The 25,980-nt window shown below is 43.9% G+C and overlaps 1 protein-coding gene across 1 annotated transcript in view; it reads right to left on the reverse strand.

Annotated features, from left to right (window-relative positions):
• Positions 1–1,283: 1,283 nt before the first annotated feature.
• Positions 1,284–25,980, reverse strand: part of LOC108583677 (uncharacterized protein CXorf49-like) — a 31,092-nt gene continuing 6,395 nt past the window's right edge. Inside the window, 4 exon segments of the mRNA XM_031660590.1 lie at positions 1,284–2,124; positions 2,126–2,269; positions 2,271–2,815; positions 2,817–2,992. Coding sequence (XP_031516450.1) covers positions 1,284–2,124; positions 2,126–2,269; positions 2,271–2,815; positions 2,817–2,992 — 1,706 coding nt within the window.

Below are 25,980 nucleotides of genomic sequence, written 5' to 3' on the forward strand. Positions count from 1 at the left end.
GCACAGAACCCTCGATGGAAAGGAGGCACCCACTCTCCATGGGGTATGGAAGGTGGAGAGGTCGGGGGTACACCGAAATCAGTTTAACCTGGACATGAATCCCACCATCTAGTGTGGACCTGGATTTCTAGGAGCCACACAAAGCATTATTCAAGGATAGCCCTGGGCTCCTGGGGGCTGCTGCTGCCTTTCCAGTCTTGGGGGATGGACAGGTGGCTGCTAGTCACCTGAAAGAGAACACATAATCCAGCTTCCAAGTCTCCCAATGAGGTGGAAAGGGCCTGGGCCCTTGAGCAGCAGTGGGGCGGGGGGGCAGGGGGATGAGCTCCCCTCAACAGCACGGAAATAAACTGCTGGCGTCAAGTCACGGGGGAAAGCAAGGATGCTCAACAGAAAGGACAGTGACAGGGCAGAACCAGGACAATGAACCCCAGGAGGAAAGAGGAGAGAGATCTGGGCTCTGGAAGGAGACTAAGGTGAGGCAGCATCACCCTCTGCTGGCAACACGTTGCCCCTGCTCTGCCCAGCAACTCCAACTCTCCCTCTGGGACTGTTTTCCCTGTTACCTAGTGTGAGCCCATCTTCACCTGTGGCCCCTATCACTGTGGCTCCGTGTTGGACGCCAGCAGCGGGGCAGCCACTGGCAGGCCCTGGGAGGGGCAGTGTGGCTGGGCAGGACTTAACAGAAAAGGGCTCAGTACCGCTGAAAGTCTCCTTCCAGAGTTGGAGTTTGGGGCACTGCTCCAAATCACCCCCCCCACCACCACACAAATCCCACTCAGAGAGGACAATGTGGCTTCAGACTAGCCCCGTTGACATCCCGTTTCCTGTGGGACAGCTGCCCGGGTGGGCAGGGAAGCCTGGGAACAAGGCTGAGGTCCCAGAGGTGACAGAGCCAGAGGTTTCGCCCCCCACCCCATCAAACCCTCAAGATCACTGGAGGGTGCAGGATGTCTGGGCACAAGGTGTCTCAGGTTCAAGGCCAAGTGCTGTGAGGTTCCTGAACTTGGGGAGCTCTGATAGTGGGGTCAGCACTGCTGTACTCTCCATGACACACGGACAGGGAAATCAGCTCTGGTTTGTGTGTGGGAAGCTAAAACAGAAATTTCTGAGTCGGGCTGGCAGTGGGGGTGGATGTTGAGTACATAGGGAGGGAGCTGTGTTAAAGGTGGGAACTCAAGAGTAATCTCATTAGCACTTTCTCCCTCAGTCAGCCCCAAGACAGGAGGCTTAGCAACAACTAGGAAGGAGGTGGGAGCTGATGAGTCCCTACACACCCAGCTTTACCACATTGAGTCCGCCAAACCAAACCAGCTGCCAGCCCTGCCTTCCATCCCAGCTCCTCTATGGGGGAGGGGGCAGGACAACTGCAGAGTGTCCAGAGTCAGGCCTGGCACACACAAAGTGCTCCTTTTAATGTGTGCCCCTAAGAGGAGGACCCCAATCTGGCATCCTAGTGTCCCTGGGCTCCCGATGACAACCCTCGAGCAAGGGATAGAAAGGGCATGGGCAAAGAGGTGTGTGCTGGAAGAGAGGTGGGTGGGGGGAGACAGAGGAGAAAGAGGAGGAGGAGAGCAAGGAGGAAAAGGAGGAGAGCACGAAGAGAACCTACTTACTTGGGCCCTTGGGACCTCATCTCTATTTGAGTCATTATCTTCTCTGGCCGCAGCCTGGGACTCCCTGGTTTTCCTTCCTGGAGGTTTCTTCCCAGGGCTGCTGTGCTTGGGCTCCTTGGATCTTGCGGAGTTCCCCAGGAGCCCCACACCAGACACTGGCGGGAAGCTGGCCGGATCAAGTGGAACTGCTGAGAGTCTCTGCCCCCAGGCAGGAAAGGCTCCCCGCAGGGCCAGTTTGGTTGCACCCCCTAGGAATTTCTTCTCCTGGGCCACCTTCCTTCCCAGAGGGCCCCGGGGTAGGGGCCCTGTAACTGCAGCTCCTGAGCAGCTGGGCCTGATCCCCACCTTTCCCCACACCATACTCTGCATTTTCTTCAAAGAAGACGTGTCCAGCTCTCCCACGGCCGGCCTCTCCATGGCTGGGGTGAGACTGCAGGGAGCAGAGGTTAGGAGAGGGCCTTAAACGTGAAAGTAACTCTCCTTGCGGTGCATAGTTGGGCGTCTGCCAAGTGTCTGCTGTCTTCTCGGGGCTTCCAGGCTTGGCCTGGCTTCCTTCTTTGGTGCGAATGATCACCGTAATCACAGGTAAGCCGCTGCTCTCATCTGCGGAATCAGAGTCGTGGGTAGACAGCCTGTCGGGGCCTTCCGCGGAGATCGCGGGGATCCGCTTGGACGCTCAATCTGCTCTTCAAGCCCCTTTCCCGGTTCTACCAGGCTGGTCCTGACCCAGGGCTACTGAGGTGGAGAGATCCGACGGAGTCCTGCTGCCATTCTCCCGGGCTGGGGCTCAGCGCGCCTCTCCCACTGGAACGGACCTCCAGGTCCACGCGGATGTCAGCGGACCCTTCAGCAGCGGAGCCTTCTGGGCACAGGTGTTCCTGGACGCTAGGCGGCAGCAGGATAGAGCAGGATAGAGGTTCGTCAGCCAGGTAGGACGAGTAGTCCACACTGTCCCCTTTGTCATGGACCGGGGTGCCAGGTCGGCCTTCCTGGCCCCAGAGCACCACTCTTCCCTGCTCTATCATTTCCCTCTCAGGCTCGAAGCTGAACCCCTCGGGATCTGTAAACCCGCCCTTGCCCTCACAGCTGCACTTTGTCCCCAAATGGAGGCATCGGCAGTGGCCTTGGCCACGTGGGGCTCTGAGGCTGGCGGTGTGGCGGCCGGCCTGCTTGCCACCCTCTGGGCGGAAATTAAGCCTCGCAAACGGACACCTCATCAGGGGAGCTCCTGGCGGCATTCCAGACAGTCTGGGCTGTGGGGAGACGGTCGTCCTGGTAGCCGAGGGAGGGGAGAGCCAAGCCCAGCCAAACCCAGCCGAGCGGGCCATGAGACAGGAACAGCGAGGCCTTTGGGCCACTGCCGCCCTCACCAAAGTCTGCTCACAATGTCCCTGACTACGCGTGGCTTCTGGGCACCCTCGAGGCCTACGCCTTGCCTTCTCACTGTCCCACGCCTTCTCATCGGTCCACCCACCACCAACCAGCATGCCCCTTGTTGGGAGAGGCCTCTAGGATTTACCCAATCATGAGACAGACTCTTGGAGTGCCCGGAGGCCTGTCATTTGACTGAGTAGGTGTGCTTGGGTCCTATCTTCGGGCCAGTGCCCACTGGAGCTCTCCATCCACCTCTTTCTTCCTGTCCTGCCACCTCTGGCTGGGCAGTGAGAGCCATGTCTCTGAGCCCCAGTGTCCCATTTGTAAGGTGGAGGTGGAGGGGAAAGCTGCCCCCAGCTCATCAGCTTGGGAGAGTAAATGTCATGATGCACGCAAAGCACCCAGAGCACAGAGGAGCTGCAAGCCTCCATTCCACACCAAGAGCCAGCCCCGATGGGAACATGGTCAGGGAGGCCCACAGACAAGAAGCAAGGGATTTAGGGTTGTTTCTGCTAGTGCTGCAAAAATCACCATTGTCGTTTTCCTAGGAGCTCACTGTGCTGAACCTGTAGCGGCTTGGGGTAGCACGGACGTGTTGACCATGCTTCCATCCATGAACGTGGGATGTGTCTCCATTTATTTGTCTTCTGTATCTTTCATTAGTGTTTGATCAGTTTCAGTACGCACACCTTACACCTCCCTGGATAAGTGTGTTCCAAACAAAGTGTTTTGTTCTTGTCCTGGTATTCTAAATACGTTGGTTTCCCGGGTGTCTTTTCCGGATACTTTGTTGTTGGAGCATAGAAAAGTCAGTGATTTTCGCGTGTTGCTTTTCCATTCTGCAAGTTTGCTGACTTTGTCTATTGGTTTTGATCGTTTTTTGGTGCAGTGTACATTAGGGTGTTCTCTATGTGAAATCATGTCATCTGCAAGCAGAGATAATTGAGCTTCCTACTTTCCAATTTAGACTCCTCTTATTCCTTTTTTTACACTACATGATTAAATCGGCATGTGGCTGTGAGTCCCACGTGTGTGTGTGTGTGCGTGTGTACGAGCGCGTGCGGGCTGGCACCCCTGTATGCCCCAACTTGGGAATCAAATTAATCAGGGGTGCTCTCCCTTGAGGGAGAAAGGCCTGATTCACGGAGTGAAGGCAGTGGTGAAGGATCCCTGAAGGCTCCAGTGCGCAAAAGCAGGGCTGGGATCTACCTTAAACAACAGATGTTTTTCAGTTCTAAAACCTAGGAGGGCATGGAGTGGGACAAACTCTTAGAAATAAAAAACTCCAACCTGCCAAACCACCACACCTACGTGCCAATCAACCCTCGCGGGCACAGCCACTTGCGATTTGATCACCTATTCTAAGAAAAATAGGAAGCAAATTGGAAACTAAGAAGCTCAATTATCTCTGCCTGCAGATGACATGATCATACATGGAGAAAACACTAAGGTACACTGCACCCAAAAACAGCCAAAACCAATAAACAAAGCCAGCAAAGTTACAGAGTGCAAAAGCAACGTGAAAATCACTCACATTTCTATGCTGGAACAATAAGGTATACGAAAGAGACACCAGGAAACCAACGTATTTAGAATATCAGAGCAAGAACAAAACCCTTTGGAATACGTTTATCCACGGAGGTGAAAAGTGTGCACACTGAAACCAATCAAACACTGATGAAACACGCAGAAGACCAATAAATGCAGACATATCCCGTGTTCATGGACGGGAAGACAGTTAACAGGTAGGTACTACCCAGAGCCGTTACAGATTCAATGTGGTGAGTGCCTAGGAAAATGAGAATAGTGCTTTTCACAGCACTAGCAGAAACAACCCTAAAGCCCCTGCTTCTTGACTATGAGCCTCTCTGCCCATGTTCATATCAGGTGCTAGATCTTGCTGTGGAACAGAGGCTTGCAGTTCCTCTGTGTGACCGGTGCTACTCATGCATCACGAAGAGGGCCGTCACCAGGCATTGAATCTGCCAGTACCTTTACCTTGAACTTCCCAGTCTGCAGAACTGTGGGAAACAAACATTTGTTCTTTAAGCCACCCGGTCTATGGTACTTTGTTATAGCAGCCTGAACTGATTAAGATCCTGATCATCAGGGAAATACAAATGAGAATCACAATATCTCATCACACCTGTTCGGGTGACCACTATTAAAAACAACAACAACAACAACAACAAAAAACAGAAACTAGAACCCTTGTACACTAGTGGGGATGTGAAATGGTGTGCCCACTATTAGAAACAGTATGAAACTTTCTCCAAGATATAAAAATAGAAATACTTAAATATGACCCATCAATCCCACTTCTGAGTATATATCCAGAAGACCTGAAAAAGGATCTTGACTATATATTTGCACACCCCTGTTCACGGCAGTATTATTCACAATAGCCTGGAGGTAGAAACAACCTGACTCTCCATGAATGAATGCAGGGATTTTTACAATGCAGCATATACATCCAGTGAAATATTATTTGGCCTTTTAAAAAGGAAAATCCTGTCATATGATACAACATGAATGAAACTTCAGGACATTATGCTAAGTGAAATAAACCAGTCACAAAAAGAAAATCATTGCATGGTTATACTTATATGAGGTACTTTAAAAAGTCAAACTCTTAGAAACAAAAAGTAAAAAGGTGATTGCCAAAGGCTGTGGAGAGCAGGGGAAAGGGGTGTAGTTGTTCACTGGGTGTAGAGTTTCAGTTTCGGAGGATGAAAAAGTTCTAGAGATCAGTTGCACAATAAGATTCATATAGGAAATACTACTGTACTGTACACTTAAAAATGATTAAGATGATATGTTTTATGTTATTTTTTACCACAATGAAAAAAGTTCTACCTAGAGAAATTAGGTAAGAAAAAAAAAATCAAAGAGCATCTCAAACTAGAAAGAGAGATGTAAAATTATCTCTATTCACAAACGACACAATTCTGTACATAGAAAATCCGAAAGAATCTACAAAACCATTACTAAAGTTAATGAACAAATTAATGCACAAATTCAACAAGGTTGCAGAGAATAGGATAGATCAAAAGGCAAAAAATATAAAAGTACTGTATGATTCCATTTATATGAGGTACCTAGAGTAATCAAATTCATATCGACAGAAAGTAGAATGCTGTGTGCCAGCATCTGAGTGGGGGAAGAGGAAATGAGGGGGGCGTTATTTCATGGGTACACAGTTTCCATTTGGGAAGATGAAACAACTTGTAGAGATAGACAGTGGTGATGGTTGTACAGCAATGGGGATGTAGTTAACACTACTAAACTGTACGCTTAACAATAGTCAAAACTGTAAACTTCTTTGTAACAAGAAAACAGATTTACTGCTTTTAAGAGAAAAGACACTATTTTGTTCTGAAAAAGACAAGAAAGTTAGCCCGAGTACACATCTGAAATACTCAGAAAAATCCTACTCGTATCTTCAGTATGTTCCAATAGCTTGTTTAAACAACACACTAAAAGTTAATAAATATTTTTATAATTCTAAAAGTCTCACAGTTATTGTACAATGCAAATCACCCACACACTACTATTTGGCTCATGCCAATTTTGTGAGGATATGATTTACAAAAGATTTAGCGTTTCTCACAAAACTCACATCAGGAAATATGTATTTGCAAATAAATACATTATACAAAACCATCATGTTATTCAGTAAAATGTTTTAAATTGGCGGTGGCGGTGGCTCAAGTCTGTAATCCCAGCACTTTGGGCGGCCCGGCCGGATCAGTCAGGAGATGGAGACCATCCTGGCTAACACTGTGAAACCCACTGTCTCTTCTAAAAAAATACAAAAACTAGCCGGCGAGGTGGCAGGCGCCACCAGTCCCAGCTACTCGGGGGCTGAGGCAAGATAGTAAGCCAGGGCGGGCTTGCAGTGAGCTGAGATCTGGCCATAGCAGCTCCAGCCTGGGCGATAGAGAGGAGACTCCGTCTCAAAAAAAAAAAAAAAAAAAAAAAAAACTAGTTCAACCATTATGGAAAGCAGTATGGCGATTCCTCAAGGATCTAGAACTAGATGTACCATATGACCAACCATCCCATTACTGAGGGATATACCCAAAGGATTATAAATTATGCTGCTATAAAGACACATGCACCGCATTATGTTTATTGCAGCACTATTCCTAATAGCAAAGACTTGGAATCAACCCAAATGTCCATCAGTGACAGATTGGATTAAGAAAATGTGGCACCATATACACCATGGAATACTATGCAGGCATAAAAAGGATGAGTTTAGATCCTTTGTAGGGACATGGATCAGCTGGAAACCATCATTCTTAGCAAACTATCCACAGAACAAGAAAACCAAACACAGCATGTTCTCACTCATAGGTGGGAACTGAACAACGAGATCCTTGGACTCAGGAAGGGGAACATCACACACGGGGCCTATCATGGGGAGGGAGGGAGGGATTGCATTAGGAGTTATACCTGAGATGTAAATGGCGAGTTGATGGAACAACAGACTAACATGGCACAAGTATACATATGTAACAAACCTGCATGTTATGCACATGTACCCCTACAACAAGAATATAATAATAATAAATAAATTAAAAAACATTAAAAAGTTTTAAATCATTAAAAGCTTATTGACTAATGATCCAAACTTGGAAAAGAATATTACATTATCACACACCTACTATCTCTACAAAAGTTGCTTACCACATTTATAAAATGTAGCCAGTCAACTGTAAGCTGTGATGCTTGTCTCCTAGATGTTACTGTTTCTGTGCTAGGGAATGAATAATGCAATCTGCCTAATTTAAATTAAATTTAAATAATGGCACTTTAAAAATACAGTATCTTAAAAAACACAATGTAAGAAGTTTTGGTTGCTGGCTTTGAAATGTGGTGGCATAGGTGCAAGCTCGCTTAACTCCACCTCACAGAAAAAAAAAATACATATATATATATAATGCCAAGATTATCACCTGCAATGTCCCTGAACTCAACTATGGCCGAAGGAGTCAGTTGCCAGGAGCCACAGAGAAGTGAAAAACTCCAAGCACACAATAAGAGGTGGTTTCATTATCGCAACGCACCCTCCCCTGAATCTGCTTGGCACCCGCATTGGTAAGAAAATTTCCATGAGTCATGGTTTCTTCACTGGAAAAAGTGATACTGAGGTGGCCGGTCAGCTTCCGCACCATCTTGGAGTTCCCCTGGCGGGAGAACTGTTCTGACTCAACCCCGCAGGGAAATATCATTGAGTGCCACAAGGGAATGTCCCAGAAATGGCCAGAACAAGCAAGGAGGCAGAACGCTATCATCCTCAGCCCTGGAACCTCTGCTCTGTAACTCAGCCAGAGGAGATGCTAAATCAGAGTGGCTGTTCAGCAGCACCACACTGTTAGTGGGATGTTCCACGGGCCCCTAGGCATGGACCCTTAGCCAGATCTTCCAAACTGCCAAGATACCACTTTTGGGACCTTCCCCTTTCTGGATGGGCAGCACTCCGATCATTTGCTTGAGATGAGGCAGACTTGGGCTTAAGGAACCGTCTAATGCTGTAAAGGAGTCAGTGGCCTGGCAGAAAAAAATAAGACATCCAACAGGTAAATTACACAGAATCTCTAAGCAAACATAAAATTCCAGACAAGCCAGACAGAGAAGACTGGAATAAATAATGAATTTTTTCGATATTTTATTTCATTTGTAGCTGTTGTGAAGGAGATTCTTGATTTTTTTTTCGGAGTGTTCACTGTTGGCATATAGAAATGCTAGATTTATGTGTGTTGATTTTCTATCCTGCAACTTGCCTGAATTTGTTAATCAGTTCGAAGAGTTTATTGGTGGAGTCTTAAGGTTTTGCAAATACAAGATCATGTCATCTACAAACAAGTAGAAGGATAATTATCGGAGGCTGGAAAGGGTAGTGAGAGGTGAGGGAGAGGTAAGAATGATTAATGGGTCCCCCAAAAAAGATATTTGAATGCACTGTTGGCTTCCCTGGTTTTGAGACTTTCAGACTTGGACTGAACCACTCCAAGCTTCTCCCTTTCCCCAGCTTTCAGTTCTTCCCCATTCAGTATGATACTAGTTGTGGGTCTGTATGTTCCTTCTACACCCAGTTTTGTGAGGGCTTTCACCATGAAGGAATTTTGAATTTTATCTAGTGGTTTTTTTCAGCATTAGTTGAAATTATCATATGGTTGTTATCCTTCATTCCGTTAATATGGTGTATCACATTGATTTGTGTATGTTGAACTGTCCTCGGATCCCTGGGATAAATCCCACTTGGTCATGATGATGACTGAACGCCTTTCCTGTACAATTTGGAACACAACAAGGTGCCCACGTTCACCACTTTTGCTCACCATGGTACTAGAAATCCTACCTGGAACAATCAGACAAGAGAAAGAAATAAAAGTCATCCAAATTAGAAAGAAAGAAGTCAAATTATCAATGTATTCTTGAATTTGATTTGCTAGTATTTGCTGAAGATTTTTGCATCAATATTCATGAGAGAAATTGGCCTGTAGCTTTCTTTCTTTCTTTTCTTGTTTAATGTGTCTTTGTCTGACTTTTGGTATCAGGGTATTACTGGCCTTGTGGAATGAGTTTGGAAATATTCCCGCCCCATCTGTTTTTCAGAAAAGTTTGAGTAGGATTAGTACTAGTTCTTCTTGAAGTTTTTGTTCTTTTCTGATGTAAGTGCTTTTAGATATAGACTTCTCTCTTAGTACTGCTCTTGGTGTATCCCATAGGTTTGGATATGTTGTGTTTCCATCGTCATTCGTTTCAAGAAATTTTTAAATTTCCTGCTTAGTTTCTCCCCTGACCCACTGGCCATTCAGGAGCATTCTGTTTAATTTCCATGTATTTGCATAGTTTCCAAAATGTCTGCAGTTATTGATATCTAGTTTTATTCCATTGTGGTCAGAGAAGATGTCTGATGTTATTGCAATTTTTGGAATGTTTTAAGATTTGTGACCTCACGTGGTGTATCCTTAAGAATGATCCATGTATCGAGGAAAAGAGCGTGTATTCTGCAGCCATTGAATGAAAAGTCTTGTAAATATCTATTACATCCATTTGCCCTGTAGTGCAGATTAAGACTGATGTTTCTTTGTCGATTTCCTGTCTGGAAGTTCTCTTTAATGCTGAAAGTGGGAAGTTGAAGTCTCCAGCTATTATCGTATTGGGGTCTATCACTCTCTTTAGCTCTAGTAATATTTGTTTTACATATCTGGGTGCTCGAGTGTTGGGTGCATATATATTTACAATTATTTTATCCGCTTACTCAATTGACCACTTTATCACTATATAATGACCTTCTTTATCTCTTCTTATACTCTCTGTCTTGAAATCTATCTTGTCTGACGTAAGTATAGCTACTGGTTCTCTTTTTTGGTTTCCATTGGCATGGAATATTTCTTTCCTTCTTTTTATTTTCTGTCTATGTTTGTCTTTATAGGCAATGTGTGTGTCTTATAGGAAACAGATCATTGGGTCTTTTAAAAATATTTATTCAGCTACTTTATGTCATTTGACTGGAGAATTTAGTTCATTTACATTCAATGTTACTATCGATAAGTAAGGACTTGCTCCTTCTAATTTGTTATTTCCTTTCTGGTTGTTTTGTAATCTTCTTTTCCTTCTTCTTTTCTTCCTGTCTTCCTTTTACAGAAGATGATCTTCTCTGGTGGTAAAATTTAATTTCTTGCTTTTCATTTTTTATGTATTCATTTTATGTTTTTCCACTTGATGTTACCATGAGGCTTCCAGATACTACTTTATAACCCATTATTTTAAACTGATGACAACTTAGCACTGATTGTATACACAAACAAACAACGGAAAATATAACTTATGAAAATTCAACACTTTAACTTCATCTGCCCACTTTTAAACTTTTGTTGTTTCTCTTTGTGTCTTATTGTACAAAGTCTTGAAAAGTTCTCATAGTTATTAATTTTTTGCACAGTGTTTTTCTGTGTGTAGTTCGTTGTTAAAATTTGGTGTTCCTGCAGGGGGAGCAATCAATGGAGGCTTCCATTCCAACTTCTTGCTCCACCCTCCCAACTGCATTCCTCAACTTCACAATTTCAGCTTGATTCCTTTTAAATACTTCAATGTCATTGTTAAATTTATCTGATAGATTTCTGAATTCCCTCTGTGTGTTATTTTGAATTTCTTTCACTTGCCTCAAAACTGCTATTTTGAATTACTTGTCTCAAAGGTCACATATCTTTATTCTCCAGGCCTGAACCCTGGTGCCTTCTTTAGCTCATTTGGTGAGGTCATGTTTATCTGGATGGTCTTGATGCTTGTGGATGTTCATCGGCGCCTGGGCATTGAAGAGTTCGGTATTCATTGTAGTCTTTGCAGTCTGGGCTTGTTTGTACCCATCTTTCTTCGGAAGGCTTTCCAGATATTCAAAGGGAGCTGGGTGTTGTAATCTAAGTTGTATCTGCATTAGGGGTACCCCAAGCCCAGTAACACTGTGGCTCTTGCAGACTTGTAGAGGTACTGCCTTGGTGGTCTTGGAGAAGATCCAGAAGAATTCTCTGAATTATCAGACAGAGACTCTTGTTTTCTTCCCTTATTTCTCCCAAACAAACTCTCAATCTCTCTCCCTCTCTCTCTCTCTCTTTCTCTCTCTCTCTGTCTCCGCCCCTCGCCCCTGGCATTTCTACCTATCGCTCTTGCTCTCATTCTATCTTGCTCTCTCTTGCTCTTGCTCTCTCTCTGTGCCGAGACACCTGGAGCTGCAGGTGGGGTGACACAATCCGCCCTGTGGCCACCACCACTGGGGCCTTGCTGGGTCAGACCTGAACCCAGCACTGCACTGGGTCTCGCCCATTACCTCGCTGTAACCAATACCCGACTATTGCCTATGTTTACCCAAGGCTGGAGGACTCTACAATCAGCAGGTGGCAAAGCCAGCCAGGCCTGAGTCCTCTTCCGGAAGGCGAGTTCCCCCAGATCCCAGGTGGGTCCAGACATGCCCTCCAGGAGCCAGGGACTGGAGTCAAAAACCTTAGAAATCTACCTTGTGCTCTACACTATTGCAGCTAAGCTGCCACTCAAACCACAAGAGAAAGTCCTTCCCACTCTTCCCTACCCTTTCCACAGGCAGAGAAACCTCTCACTGTGGCCACCTCTACTGCAGGCCCACAGCAAGTATTGCCAGGCTACTGCCTGTGTTCACTTCAGACTGAAGTGTTCCTCAGTCATCTGTGGTGAATACTGCTAGGCCTGGGACTCACCCTTCAGGGCAGTGGGCTCTCCTCTGGCCCAGGGGAAGTCCAAAAGTCCCATGCAAGAACCAGGACCTGAACTCAGGGACCCCAAGTGCTCACTTGCTGTTCTGCCCCACTGTGGTCAAGCTGGCACCTAAGGTACAAGACAAAGTCCCCTTTACTCTTCTCTCTGCTATTCTCCCGGAGAAACTGTCTCTGCCCATAGCCACCGCAGCTGGGAATGTGCTGGGTCTCCCCTGAAGCCAGCATGTCTCAGAGTCTCACTCAGGGCCCGTGGTAAACTACCTGAGTATCATTGCAGGTTGGTCAGGGCCCAAGGGCTCTTTAGTCAGCAGGTGATGGATCCTGTCAGGGCTGAGTCCTTCCCTTCAAGGCAGCAGACTTCCTTCTGGCCCAGGGTGTGTCTAGAAATGTCATCCGTGAGCTAGACCCTGAAACAGGGGCCTCAGGACTCTGCCCAGTGCTGTATCCTACTGTGACTGAGTTGGTGTCCAAGACGCAACACAAAGTCTTCTTTATGCTTCCCTCTCCTCTCCTCAAGTGAAGGAAGGAGTCTCTCCTGGAACTCTGAGCTGTGCTGCTGGGGTTGAGGGAGCCGTGGTGCATGCATTCCCTCAGCCACCTTGGCTGGTGTCTCACTAGCTGGTGGGTTCCCTATGTTCTCTGACTCTGAGCCGAGCACAGCACTAGGAGTTGCAGTCCTTGTGGCCTAGACCACCTGTCCTGTCAAGTTTATTTAGAATCCCAGATCCCGCAGTGGCGAGGCTTCCCAAAACCCAAGTTCCAACCTCTGTGATGTGTAAATCCCCTCTGGCTAGGGCTGGTCTAAATGCTCCCTCTGTGGGCAGGCATCAGCCGACTTCACACCAGTTTTGCTTTCTGCTGTGACAGGGCAGCACTGAGTTCAATGCAAGTCCCATAGGCACTGGGTCATGCTGAACAATCCTTTAATTAAGCAGCAGAAAAACATGCAAAAAATTAATGTGCTAGGAAATTTGATTTGCTAGTACTTTGTTGAGGATTTTTGCTTCTATGTTCCTCAAGCATATGGGCCTATAATTTTCTTGTAGTGTCCTCATCTGGCTTTGGTATTAGGGTAATGTTGGCCTTATAAAATGAGTTTGGAAGTATTCCTTCTTCTTCAGTTTATTGGATGAGTTTGAGAAGGACTGATCTTACTCCTTCTCTAAATGTTTGGTAGAATTCAACAGAAAGCCATCAGTTCCTGGGCTTTCCTTCGATGGGTGACTTTCCACTACTGATTCAATCTCCTCACCCACTTTTTGTCTGTTCAGATTTTTTATTTCTTTATAATTCAGTCTTGGTATGTTGTATGGATAAAATACATCTATTCATTTCTTCTGGGTTATCCTATTTGTTGGCATACAATTGTTCATAATAGTCTCTTATAATCCTTTTAATTTCTATAGCATTGGTTGTAATGTCTCTGCTTTCATTTCTGCTTTTGGTCAGTCATTCCTTTTTTTCCCTTAATCTAGCTAAGCATTTGTCAATTTTGTTGATCTTTTCAAAAAACCATCCCAGATTTGTGGCTATTTTCTATTGTTTTCCAAGTTCCCATTTTATTTATTTGTGTTCTGATGTTTATTATTATCTTCCTTCTACTATCTTTGGGCATAAACTCTCTTCTTTTTCTAGTTCTTTGAGGTGTAACATTTGGTTGTTATTTGAAATCTTTCTTGTTTTTTGATGTAAGCAATTATTGCTATAAACTTCCCCTTAAAACTGTGTTTTTCCTGCATTTCTCATGTCTTGGTATGCTGTGAGTCCATTTTCATTTGTCTCAAGATAGTTTTTAATTTCCCTTTTAAGTTGTTCTTTGAACAATTTGTTGTTCGGGAACATGTTGTTTCATTTGTGTGTATTTGAGAATTTTCTGAAATTCCTCCTGTTATTGATTTCTAAGTTCATAGCATTGTGGTCAGAAAAGATATTTGATATGATTTCAATCTCCTTAAATGTGTTGACTTATTTTGTGGCCTAACATACAATCTGTCCTGAAGAATGTTCAGTGTGCACTTGAGAAGAATGTGTCTTCTGCTGCTGTTAGGTGAAATATTCTGTATACGTCTGTTATGTCCGTTTGCTTTATAGTGTTCATACCCACCGTTTCCTTATCAATTTTCTCTCTGAATTTCCATTGTTGACAGTGGGATAGTGAAGACTCCTCCTACTATTGTATTGCGATGTATTTCTCCCTCCAGATGTATAATTATTTGCTTTAAATATTTAGGTGCTGTAATGTTGCATGTATTTGTGTTTATAATTATTATAGCCTCTTGATGAACTGACCCCTTTATCATCATATAATGACCTTGTTTGTTTTGTTTTGTAGTTTTTGACTTAAAGTCTATTTTGTCACATACAAATATGTCGACTCTGGCTCTCCTTTGTTTCCTATTTGCATGACATGTGTTTTTCCATCCCTTCACTTTCAGTCTATGTGTGTCCTAAAGGTGCAGTGGGTCTCTCACAGACATCATATGCTTTGGTCTTATTTTTTGTTTGTTTGTTTGTTTTTGTTCTTGTTTGCCCCATTCAGCCTCGCTATGTCTTTGACTGGAGAATTTTAATCCATTAACATTCCAGTTAATTCTTGATAGGTAAGGACTTACCGTTGCCACTTTGCTTTTTGTTTCTGGTTGTTTTGTGGATTCTTTGTTCCTTTCCTCTTTTGCTGTCTGCCTTCATGATCAAGTGGTTTTCAATAGTGATATGCTGTGATTCTTCACTTTTTATCTTTTGTGTATCTACTATAGATTTCTGTTTTATGATTACCATGAGGCTTACATAAAATATCTTATGGTTATAATAGGCTATTCTGAGCTGATAACAACTTAATTGTGATTACACACAAAATTATAATTATGCTCCCTAACTCTCCTTATATTTTATGATTTTGATGTCACTATTTACATCTTTTTATATTCTGTATCCTTTAACACATTTTTGTAGCTATACTTTTACAAATAGTTTTCCCTTTTAACCTTCATACTAAAGATACAAGTGATTTATACATAACCGTTACGGTAAGAGTATTCTGGGTTTGAACAGGTACTTATTTTACCCATGAATTTTCTTTTTTCATATTTTCTTATTACCAATTGACATCGTTTTCTTGGCCGGGTGCAATGGCTCACGCCTGTAGTCCCAGCACTTGGGGAGGCTGAGGCAGGCTGATCACTTGAGCTGAGGAGTTTGAGATCAGCGTGGGCAACATAGTGAAACACTGTCTCCACAAAAATACAAAGAAAAACAAAATTAGTTGGGCGTGGCAGTGCAGGTTTGCATCCCAGCTTCTTGGGAGGCTCATGTAGGAGGTTTGCTTGAGCCTGGGAAGTCAAGGTTGCAGTGAACCACGATCACAACACTACACTCCAGCCCAGGCGATAGAGTGAGACCCTGTCTCAAAACAAACAAACAAACATACAAAGAAACAAAACCCAAAGAACAAGCAAACTCAATAACCAGATCGTTTTCTCTCAGCTTGAAGAATTCCCTCTAGCATTCCTTGTAATGCAGTGAACTACTTCAGGAAGATTATTTTTAATTCCTTCTTAGAAAGTTTCTAAATCTCTGCTTCTTTAGGGTTAGTCAGTGAAGCATTACTTTGTTCCTTTGGTAGTGTCATGCTTCCCTGATTGATCGTGACCTTTGTGGCTGCGCATTGGCGTCTGTGCATTTAAAGAAGCAGGGACTTGGGCCGGGCTCGGTGGTTCATGCCTGTAATCCCAGCACTTTGGGAGGCAGAGGTGGGCAGATCACTTGAGGTGAGGAGTTTGAGACCAGCCTGGCCAACATGGTGAAACCCCGTCTCTACTAAAAATACAAAAAGTTAGCTGGACGTGGTGGTGGGCACCTGTAATCCCAGCTACTCAGGAGTCTGAAGCAGGACAATCACTTGAACCCGGGAGGCGGAGATTACAGTGAGGTGAGATTGTGCCATTGCACTCCAGCTGGAGCAACAATAGCGAAAATCCGTCAAAAAAAAAAAAAAAGAAAAACAAAAACAAAAAAGAAGTAGGGACTTACTCCAGTGTTTGATGACTGCTTCTGGCTGGAAAAGCCCTTCACGGTTCTGTCCATCCAGAGATTCTGGGAAGACCATCTGGCATGGTGCGTGGATGGGTTTGCTGCTGGATTTCTTGGGAAAGCTGGCTTGGTGAGCAGGTAGGGTGGACCTGGAACCTGAGTTCATGGATTTGGGCCTGGGTCCTGGTGCCATGGGGACCAATCTGGCTATGGGGGCCAGTCTTGCCCTGGGGTGGGCCTGAAGCCCGAGGCCATGTGGGTCAGACTTGCTCTTGGGCTGTCTGGCGCCTGGGGTGGGCCTGGAGCCTGAGTCTGAGAGGGCCAGCCTGGGGTCTGAGGCCAAAGGCGTTAGTGTAGCACTGGACAAGTGTGGAGACTTTAATTCTTGAGGGCTGGCCTGGAAGCTGGCTTTGCAGGTGCTGGCCTGGTGCTTGAGGTCACAGGGGTCAGCCTGGAGCTGGAATGGATACAGAGGCTAGGTCTATGGGTGCCAGCCTGAAGTCTGAAACTATAGAAGCCAGCCTATCATTGAAGCAGACCAGGTCCAGGGTCAGTAGGGATTGTGCTGACACTGGGGAAGATCCGGAAGCTGGGTCCACAAGTCCAGGCCTGAAATCTGGGGCTGTAGAGACCGGTCTGCAGGTGATATCTGCATGTGCCAGCCTGGAGTCTGGGGCTCTGGAGGCTGGCCTGGAGTCTGAGGCTGCAGGGCCAGCCTGGCCCCATGGCAGGCCTGGCGACTCATTCCATGGGTGCCAGCCCAGAGCCTGGGGCTGTGAGGCTAGCTTTGCCCCAATGCAGGCCTGGAGGCTTGGTTCATGGGTGCACCCAGAGTCTAGGGCTGAAGGAGCGGCCCGGCCATGGGGCCAGTCTGGAGCCTGGGACAACCAGGGCCTGCCTGGTGATGAGGTGAGCCTGGAGCCTGAGTCTATGGGGACTGGACCAGCACTGAGGTGGAGCTGAAGGCAGTGTGCACCGGTGACCTGGAGCCTGGGACTGGAAGGGCAAGCCTGGAGCCTGAGTCTGTGGGGGTCAGCCTATGCTAAATTGATTTACAACAAAAGCGCCAAGGCCATTCATGGGGAAAGAATCGTTTCTTAAAGAAATGGTGCTAGGATAACTGGTTATCCACATGCCAAAGAATGAAGCTGGACCCCTACTTCATACCATATACCATATACAAAAATTAACTCAAAATGAATCAAAAACATAAATGTAAGAGTTAAAATTAATACTTTTAGAACAAAACACAGGGGTAAATCATGTCTTTGTATTTGGCATTGGATTCTTAGAATATGACACCCAAAGCACAGGCAACAGAACTAAAAATGATAAATGGGACTTCACTGAAATTGAAAACTTTTGTGGATCAGTGGACATTATCAAGAAAGTGAAAAGGTAACAGAATGGAAGGAAAACCTTTGCCAATTATATATCTGATCATGTAACATCTGGAATGTATTAAAACTTACAAAAAACCATCAAGAAAAGGCAAACCCATTTTTGAAATAAGGAAAGGATTTGAATAGACATGCCTCCAATGAAGATATACAAATAGTCAAGAAATGCATGTAAAGATACTCAACATGATTAGCTCTTAGGAACATGCAAATCAAAACAATAAGGTACTGTTTCACATCTACTAGAATGGCCATACTTTTTTCAAGATGGAAAACAGGAATTGTTGAATAGGATGTGGAGAAATTAGAACCTTCATACACGGCTGATGGGAATGTAAAATAATTCGGCCACTGTGGAAAACATTTTGGTGATTCCTAAAAATTTAAACATATGATTAACATGTGACTTGAGCATTACACTCCTGGGTATATAGTCAAAAGAACTGAAATCAGGTGCTCAAAGACATACTTGCACATGCATGTTCATAGCAGCATTATTTCAAAAGTCAAAAGTTGAGAATAATCCAAATACCCATCAACCGATGAATGGATAAACCATCTGTGGTCTATGCGTACACTGATATGTTATTCAGCCATAAAAAGGAATGAAATACTAATAGATGCTACAATGTGGATGGGCCTTGAAAACATCATGCTAAGGAAAGAAGCCAAGGCCGGGCGCAGTGGCTCACGCCTGTAATCCTAGCACTTTGGGAGGACAAGATGGGTGGATCACTTGAGGCCAAGAGTTCGAGACCAGCTGGGCAACCTGGTGAAATCCTGTCTCTACAATAAATACAAAACATTAGCCAGACATGGTGGTGCATGCCTGTAGTCCCAGCTACTCGGGAGGCTGAGGTGGGAGGATCCTGTGAGCCCAGGAGGTCGAGGCTGCAGTGAGCCTCGTTTCCACCACTGCACTCCAGCCTCAGTGACAGAGGGAGACTGTGTCTCAAGGAAAAAAAAAAAAGAGTGAGAGAAACACAAAGGTCACATATTGTGTGATTTTATTCATATGAAATGTCCAGAATAGGTAAACCCATAAAGACAGAAACTAACTTAGTGGGTGCCTGAGTCCAGGAAGAAGAGGATGGGAAGTAGTTTCTTAATGAGTATGCAAATTTCTATGGAAGTGATGAAAATGTTCCAAACTAGATAGAGGCAGTACTTGCACAACATTATGAAAATACTGAATGCTGCTGTACTGTTCATTCTGAAAGGTTAATGTTATGAAAACTCCTCAAAAAATAAATTTAAAAATTTATTGGCAATACCTCTAAGGTCTATTTCTGGAATCTCTATCTTTTCTGCTGACTTATATCTATCCCATTGCTAATAACACCCTTGTTGTATTTAGTGTAGTATTCTCCTGAGTCTTAGAAGTCAGGTTTGGGAGGCCAAAGCAGGAGGACCACTTGAGCTCAGGAGTTCAAGACCAGCCTGGGCAACATAGTGAGACCTGGGAAACATAGTGAGACTCCATCTCTACAAAAAAATAGATATATTAGTCAGGTGTGGTGGTGCACACCTGAAGTCCCAGCTACTCAGCAGGTTGAGGCGAGAAGATCATTTAGGTCTGGGAGTTAAAGGCTGCAGTGAGCCATGATTGTGTCACTGCACTCCAACCTGGAAACAGAATGAGACTCTGTCTTAAAAAAAAAAGGTAAGTAAACTGATTCCTTCAACTTTATGCTTTTTAACTTTTTTTTTTTTTTTTTTGAGGTGGAGTCTTGCTCTGTCATCCAGGCTGGAGTGCAGTGGCATGATCTCAGCTCACTGCAACCTCCACCTCCCGAGTTCAAGCAATTCTCCTGCCTCAGTCTCCCAAGTAGCTGGGACTACAGACACACACCATCACACCCAGCTAATTTTTGTATTTTTAGTAGATACAGGGTTTCACCATGTTGGCCAGGATGGTCTCGATCTCTTGACCTCATGATCAACCCGCCTCGACCTCCCAAAGTGCTGGGATTAGAGGTGTGAGCCACTGTCTCTAGGGAAAAAAAAAAAAACTTAGCCCTGCATGGTGGCATGTGCCTGGCAGCCTCCCAGCTACTCAGGAGGCTGAGGTGGGAGGATCACTTAAGCCCAGGAGGCTGAGGCTGCAGTGAGCTGTGATCACGCCGCTGCACTCCAGTCTGGGGCGACAGAGTGAGAGCCTGTCTCAAAAAAAAAAAAAAAAAAAAAAAAGGAATAATTTCTAATGTTCAACAGCAGAGTTGGATGACTACAATTAACAGCAATGTATTGTATATTTCAAAATAGCCAGAAGAGAGGACTGGAAATATCTCCAATACTAGGAATGAAAAATATTCCAGGTGATGGTTACCCCACATATCCTGACTTGATCTTTACACATCCTATGCACGTGACACGATATCACATGCACAGCATAAATATGTGCAGATATTATGTATCCATTAAAATTAAAATTAAAAAAGTATCCATAGCACTATCATTTGATTTAGTAATCCCACTACTGGATATACGGCCAAAGAAAATGAAATGAGTATGTCAAAAATATCTGCACTCGCATATTCACTGCAGCACTGTTCACAAGAGCCAAGACGTGAAGTCAACCTAAGAGCCCATCAGATGGTTGAACGGATAAAGCACATGTGTATATGTACACACAGTAGAATGGTATTGAGCGTTTTTTTTTTTTTTTTTAAGGAAATGCTGTCATTTGTGACAACATGAGTGAATCTGGAATACATGATGTCGAGTGAAATAAGCCAGGCACAGCAAGACAAATACTGCATAATCTCACTGGGATGCGGAATCTTAAAAAATCAAACTTTTTAGAAACAGAGAATAGAATGGTGGTTACCAGGGTCAGGGGCTGGGAGAGATTGGGGAGATATTGGTCAAAGGATACAAAACTTCATTTAGACAAGAAGTCTAAGTTCAAGAGATCTATTGTAAACATGGTGACTATAGTTAATCATAATGTATACTTGAAAAATTGTTAAGAGGGTAGATTTTAAGTGTTCTCAGCACAAAAGATGAAAGGTATGTGAGTTCATCCACATTGTAGTTAGCCTAATTTAGCCATTGCACAACGTATAACTATTTCAAAACATCATGTTGTACACTATAAATGTATACAATTGTGTCATTAAAAATAAACAGAGGCCGGGCGCGGTGGCTCAAGCCTGTAATCCCAGCACTTTGGGAGACCGAGACGGGTGGATCACGAGGTCAGGAGATCGAGATCATCCTGTCTAACACGGTGAAACCCCGTTTCTACTAAAAAATACAAAACACTAGCTGGGCGAGGTGGCGGGTGCCTGTAGTCCCAGCTACTTGGGAGGCTGAGGCAGGAGAATGGCGTGAACCCGGGAGGCGGAGTTTGCAGTGAGCTGAGATCCGGCCACTGCACTCCAGCCTGGGCGACAGAGCGAGACTCCGTCTCAAAAAAAAATAAAAAAATAAAAAAAATAAAAATAAAAATAAACAGAAATAAAATACAAAGAAATGAAATAAATTCCATTTGTCCAATAAAACTGATGTGATCCTGGTGAAGATGTGCAGAAACTGGAACCTTTGTGCACTGTTGGTGGGAATGTAAAATGGCACAGCTGCTGTGGAAAACCGTGTGGCGGTTACTCAGAAAACTAAAAATGGAGTTACCCGGACCTTATGCTATGAAATGAGACAGTCACAAAAGGACAAATGCTACATGATTCCACCTATATACGGGATCTAAAATATTCAAACTCAGAAATGGAAGGTAGAGTGGTGGTTTCCAGGGGCTCAGGGGCAGGGGAAAATGAGGAGTTGTTTACCGGGTATACATTTCAGTTTCGCAAATGAAGACATGCTGGAGATTGGCTGCACAGCAATGCGAATATACTTAACACTACTGAGCTGAAAACTGAAAAACGCTTAAGATGGTAAATTTTGTGTTCCGTGTATTTTAACATAACTCAATAGAAAAGTGGCGTAATTTCTGTCTCTGGAGTGGGTGTGGGGGGTGCACGACAACATATTCAAGCTTATGTACAAGGCGTTTGAGGTCGGGGCATGGAAACATACTGAGGCATTGTGTGTATGTTATTTGTGTATGAGAATGAAACTCCTCGACCCTGAAAACAGGACGGGCAGTGGAGTGTGTGGTGTGATAAGGAACGCTGAAAACAGCCTCCCGAGAATGCGGTTGGAGTGCTTTTACAAGGCCACAGGTGTCTCACGACCAGACCTCAGAAAAGCCATCTAGTGGATGTTTGTGGTTTAACAAGCCCTTTCAATAAATACTTGGCGGACAGATGCTGGGCGGACTCTCTGAGAAGAGCTGCCCCTGGCCCCGCTCAGCTGGAATTGTCTGAGAACTCATTCTTGGCGTTCACTGCAAGCTATAAGCTCTGCAGTGGGCCCTGAAAAAAAATATCGATACTACGGTGACTCCCATATGTATTTCTTCAGCCCAGATCCAGACCTTTGTCTGCTCAACTTCTCCACGTGGATACCTAATAGACATCTCAAATCTAAATATCCAAAACCAAACTCCTGACATTAAACACAAGAAGCAAGAAATATGAACATATTTTCTGATTCCACTAATACAAAAGTACATAACAGTCAAGATCAAATCATATTATTATTTCTTGAATTTAACTTTTAAGTTCAGGGGTACATGTACAGGTTTGTTACATAGGTAAACTTGTGTCGTGTGGGTTCTTGTAGAAATTATTTCATTACCCAGTGATTAAGCCTAGTACCCATTCGTTATTTTTCCTGTTCCTCTCCATCTTCCCACCCTCCACCGTCCCATAGGCCCCAGTGCGTGCCGTTCCCCTCTTTGTGTCCCTGTGTTCTCATCATTTAGCTCCCACTTATAAGTGGGAATATGCAGTTTTTGGTTTTCTGTTCCTGCATTAGTCTGCTGAGGATAATGACCTCCAGATCCAACCATGTTCCTGCAAAGGACCTTATCTCATTCTTTTTTATGGCTGCATAGTATCCCATGGTGTATATGTACCACATTTCCTTTATCCAGTCTACCATTGCTGGGCATTTAGACTGATTCCATGTCTTTGCTCTTGTGAATAGTGCTGCAATGAATATACACATGCACATGTCTTGATAATAGAATGATTTATTATATTCCTTTGGGTATATGCTCAGTGATGAGATTGCTGCACCGAATGGTATTTCTGTCTGTAGTCTTTGAGGAATCACCACACTGTCTTCCACAATGGTTAAACTAATTTACACTCTCACCAACAGTGTATAAGTGTTCCTTTTTCTCTGCAACCTCGTCAGTATCTATCATTATTTTACTTTGAAATAATAACCATTCTGACTGGCGTGAGATGGTATCTGGTTGTGGTTTTGATTTGCATTTCTCTAATGGTCAGTGATGTTGAGTGTTCCTTCACAAGATTGTTGGCTGCATGTATGTCTTCTTTTGAAAAGTGACTGTTCATGTCCTTTGCCCACTTTCTTTTTTTTTTTTTTTTGAGATGGAGTCTCACTCTGTTGCCCAGGCTGGAGTGCAGTGGTGCGATCTCCACTCACTGCAAGCTCTGCCTCCCGGGTTCACACCATTCTCCTGCCTCAGCCTCCTGAGTAGCTGGAACTACAGGTGCCCACCACCACACCAGGCTAATTTTTTTGTATGGTTTTAGTAGAGATGGGGTTTCACCGTGTTAGCCAGGATGGTCTCGATCTCCTGATCTCGTGATCCACCCGTCTCGGCCTCCCAAAGTATTGGGATTACAGGCGTGAGCCACTGCACCTGGACTGCCCACTTTTTAATGGGGTTGTTTGGTTTTGTTCTTGCACACTTGTTTAAGTTCCTTATGGATGCTGGATATTAGACCTTTGTCAGATCCATAGTCTGCTAACGTTTTCTCTTATTCTGTAGGTTGTCTGTTCACTCTGTTGATAGTTTCCTTCAATGTGCAGAGCTCTTCAGTTTCATTAGATCCCATTTGTCAATTTTTGCTTTTGTTGTAATTGCTCTTGGTGTCTTCATCATGAAATCTTTGCCCGTTCCTATGTCCAGAAAATGATTGCCTAGGTTGCCTTGCAGGGTTTTTATAGTTTTGGGTTTTACATTTAAGTCTTTAATCCATGTTGAGTTAATTTTTGTATATAGTGTGATATAGTTTGGCTGTATCCCTACCCAAATCTCATCTTGAATTGTAGCTCCCATAATCCCCACGTGTTGTGGGAGGGATCTGGTGGGAGTAATTGAATCATAGGGGCGGATCTTTCCTGTGCTGTTCTTGTGATAGCGAATAAGTCTCCTGAGATCTCATGGTTTTATAAAGGGCAGTTCCCCTGCACATGCTGTCTTCCCTGCTGCCATGTAAGACACACCTTTGCTCCTCCTTCGCCTTCTGCCATGATTGTGAGGCCTCCTAAGGCATGTGGAACTGTGAGTCCATTGAACTTCTTTTCTTTATAAATTACCCAGTTTCAGGTATGTCTTTATTAGCAGCAAGAGAACTGACTAGTACCTGGTGTAAGAAAGGGGTCCAGTTGCAATCTTCCGTGTATGGCTAGCCAGTTATCACAGCACCATTTCCTGAATAGGGAATCCTTTCCCCATTCCTTGCTTTCATTAGGTTTGTCAAAGACCAGATAGTTGTAGGTGTGGGGCCTCATTTCTGGATCCTCTGTTGTTTTCCATTGGTCTCCATGTCTGTTTTTGTACCAGTACTATGCTGTTTTGGTTACTGCGGGCCTGCGGTGTAGTTTGAAGTCACATACCGTGATGCCTCCATCTTTGTTCTTTTACGCTTAGGATTGCCTTGGCCATTCAGGCTCTTTTTCAGTTCCATATGAATTTTAAAATAGGTTTTCTTGTACTGTGAAGAATACCAAAGGTAACCTAACGGGAATCGAATTGAATCTGCAAATTGCTTTGGGCAGTATGGCCACTTTAATGATATTGATTCTTCCTATTCATGAGCAGAAATGTTTTTACATTTGTTTGTGACATCTCTGATTTCCTTGAGCACTGTTTTGTAGTTCTTCTTGTAGAGATCTTTCACCTCCCTGGTGCGGCGTATTCCTGGGTATCTTGTGTGTGTGTAGCAATTATGAATGGGACTGTGTTCCTGATCTGGCTCTCTGCTTGACTGTTGTTGGCGTATAGGAATGTTAGCAATTTTTCACATTGATTTGGTATCCTGAGACTTTGCTGAAGTTGTTGATCAGCTTAAGGAGCTTTGGGGCTGAGACTGTGTGGTTTTCTATATTTAGGAACATGTCCTCTGCAGGCAAACTGTACTATTAAAAGAATGTAATGTAGGACATAGGACAGAAAAACATAGAGAAAACAGAGGAAAGGATGATCACAAAAGTAAATGTGTTGGTTTCCTCTTGAAGGAGGAATGAGGCTGAGATGAGGCAGAGACACCCCAGGAGCTTTGGGGAATGCTGGTGGTGTTCTCCTCGGTGACATGGGGGTGTTTCCGTAGGGGTGCCTTTGATGATCACTTATTAAACAATACACACATATTGTGAAGTTCTCTCTATGTATGTTACATTTCAAAATAAAGAGGGGCAAAATTGCATAACAAATAACACACATTTGTAGTTAAACACTTCTCACAACCCACTGACCTGGAAATGACTGATTGCTTTTCTGTATGTGTACTTTTCCACTTTTAAGGATGTTCTACAAATGGAATCATACATTATACAGCATTTCATATTTGGTGTCTTCAGCACAATGAAATACATATAAGACCTGTAGAACTACAGTGTACTGTTTCTAGATCTCAGTACTCAATACGTGCTTTCATCACTTCACAACAGTTCATTCGCAGTAGATTGGTTTTCTAAACTTGTATATATGTATAGTATGCTTTATAAATATCATATGATATTTAACTTTATGTAATTAGTTATATCTTGGTAATGGCCTTTTCTTAAAAATGGATAGTATCCCTAAGAATACCCCATACATTTCTACTGCAAAAAAAAAAAAAGGGAATTCCATCGTATGAATATACCACAATTAACTGACAAAAACTACGAAGGTGAAAATTTGCATTGTTTTCCCTTACTGTTGTTGCCTTAATTTCTTTATCTCAGGTCCTAGGTCCTCCACCCCTGAGAATAAGTGGATGGGGAAGTGACAAATCTCCCGTGAGAAAAATGTAGCAAGTGCATGGGGTTCCAGCACAAAATCACAAATTCTGAATGAAAACTTACCACCCAAATATAAAATATTTACCAAAACATCAAAATTAATATCACAATTATGTAAGCATCATTCCTATGATGTTCGGTGAAGTCTATGAGAAATTGAAATCAAGCTATCACTATCAATAAACTGATATT

Source organism: Papio anubis, chromosome X (genome assembly GCF_008728515.1).
Source record: "Papio anubis isolate 15944 chromosome X, Panubis1.0, whole genome shotgun sequence".
Taxonomy (NCBI): Eukaryota; Metazoa; Chordata; class Mammalia; order Primates; family Cercopithecidae; genus Papio; species Papio anubis.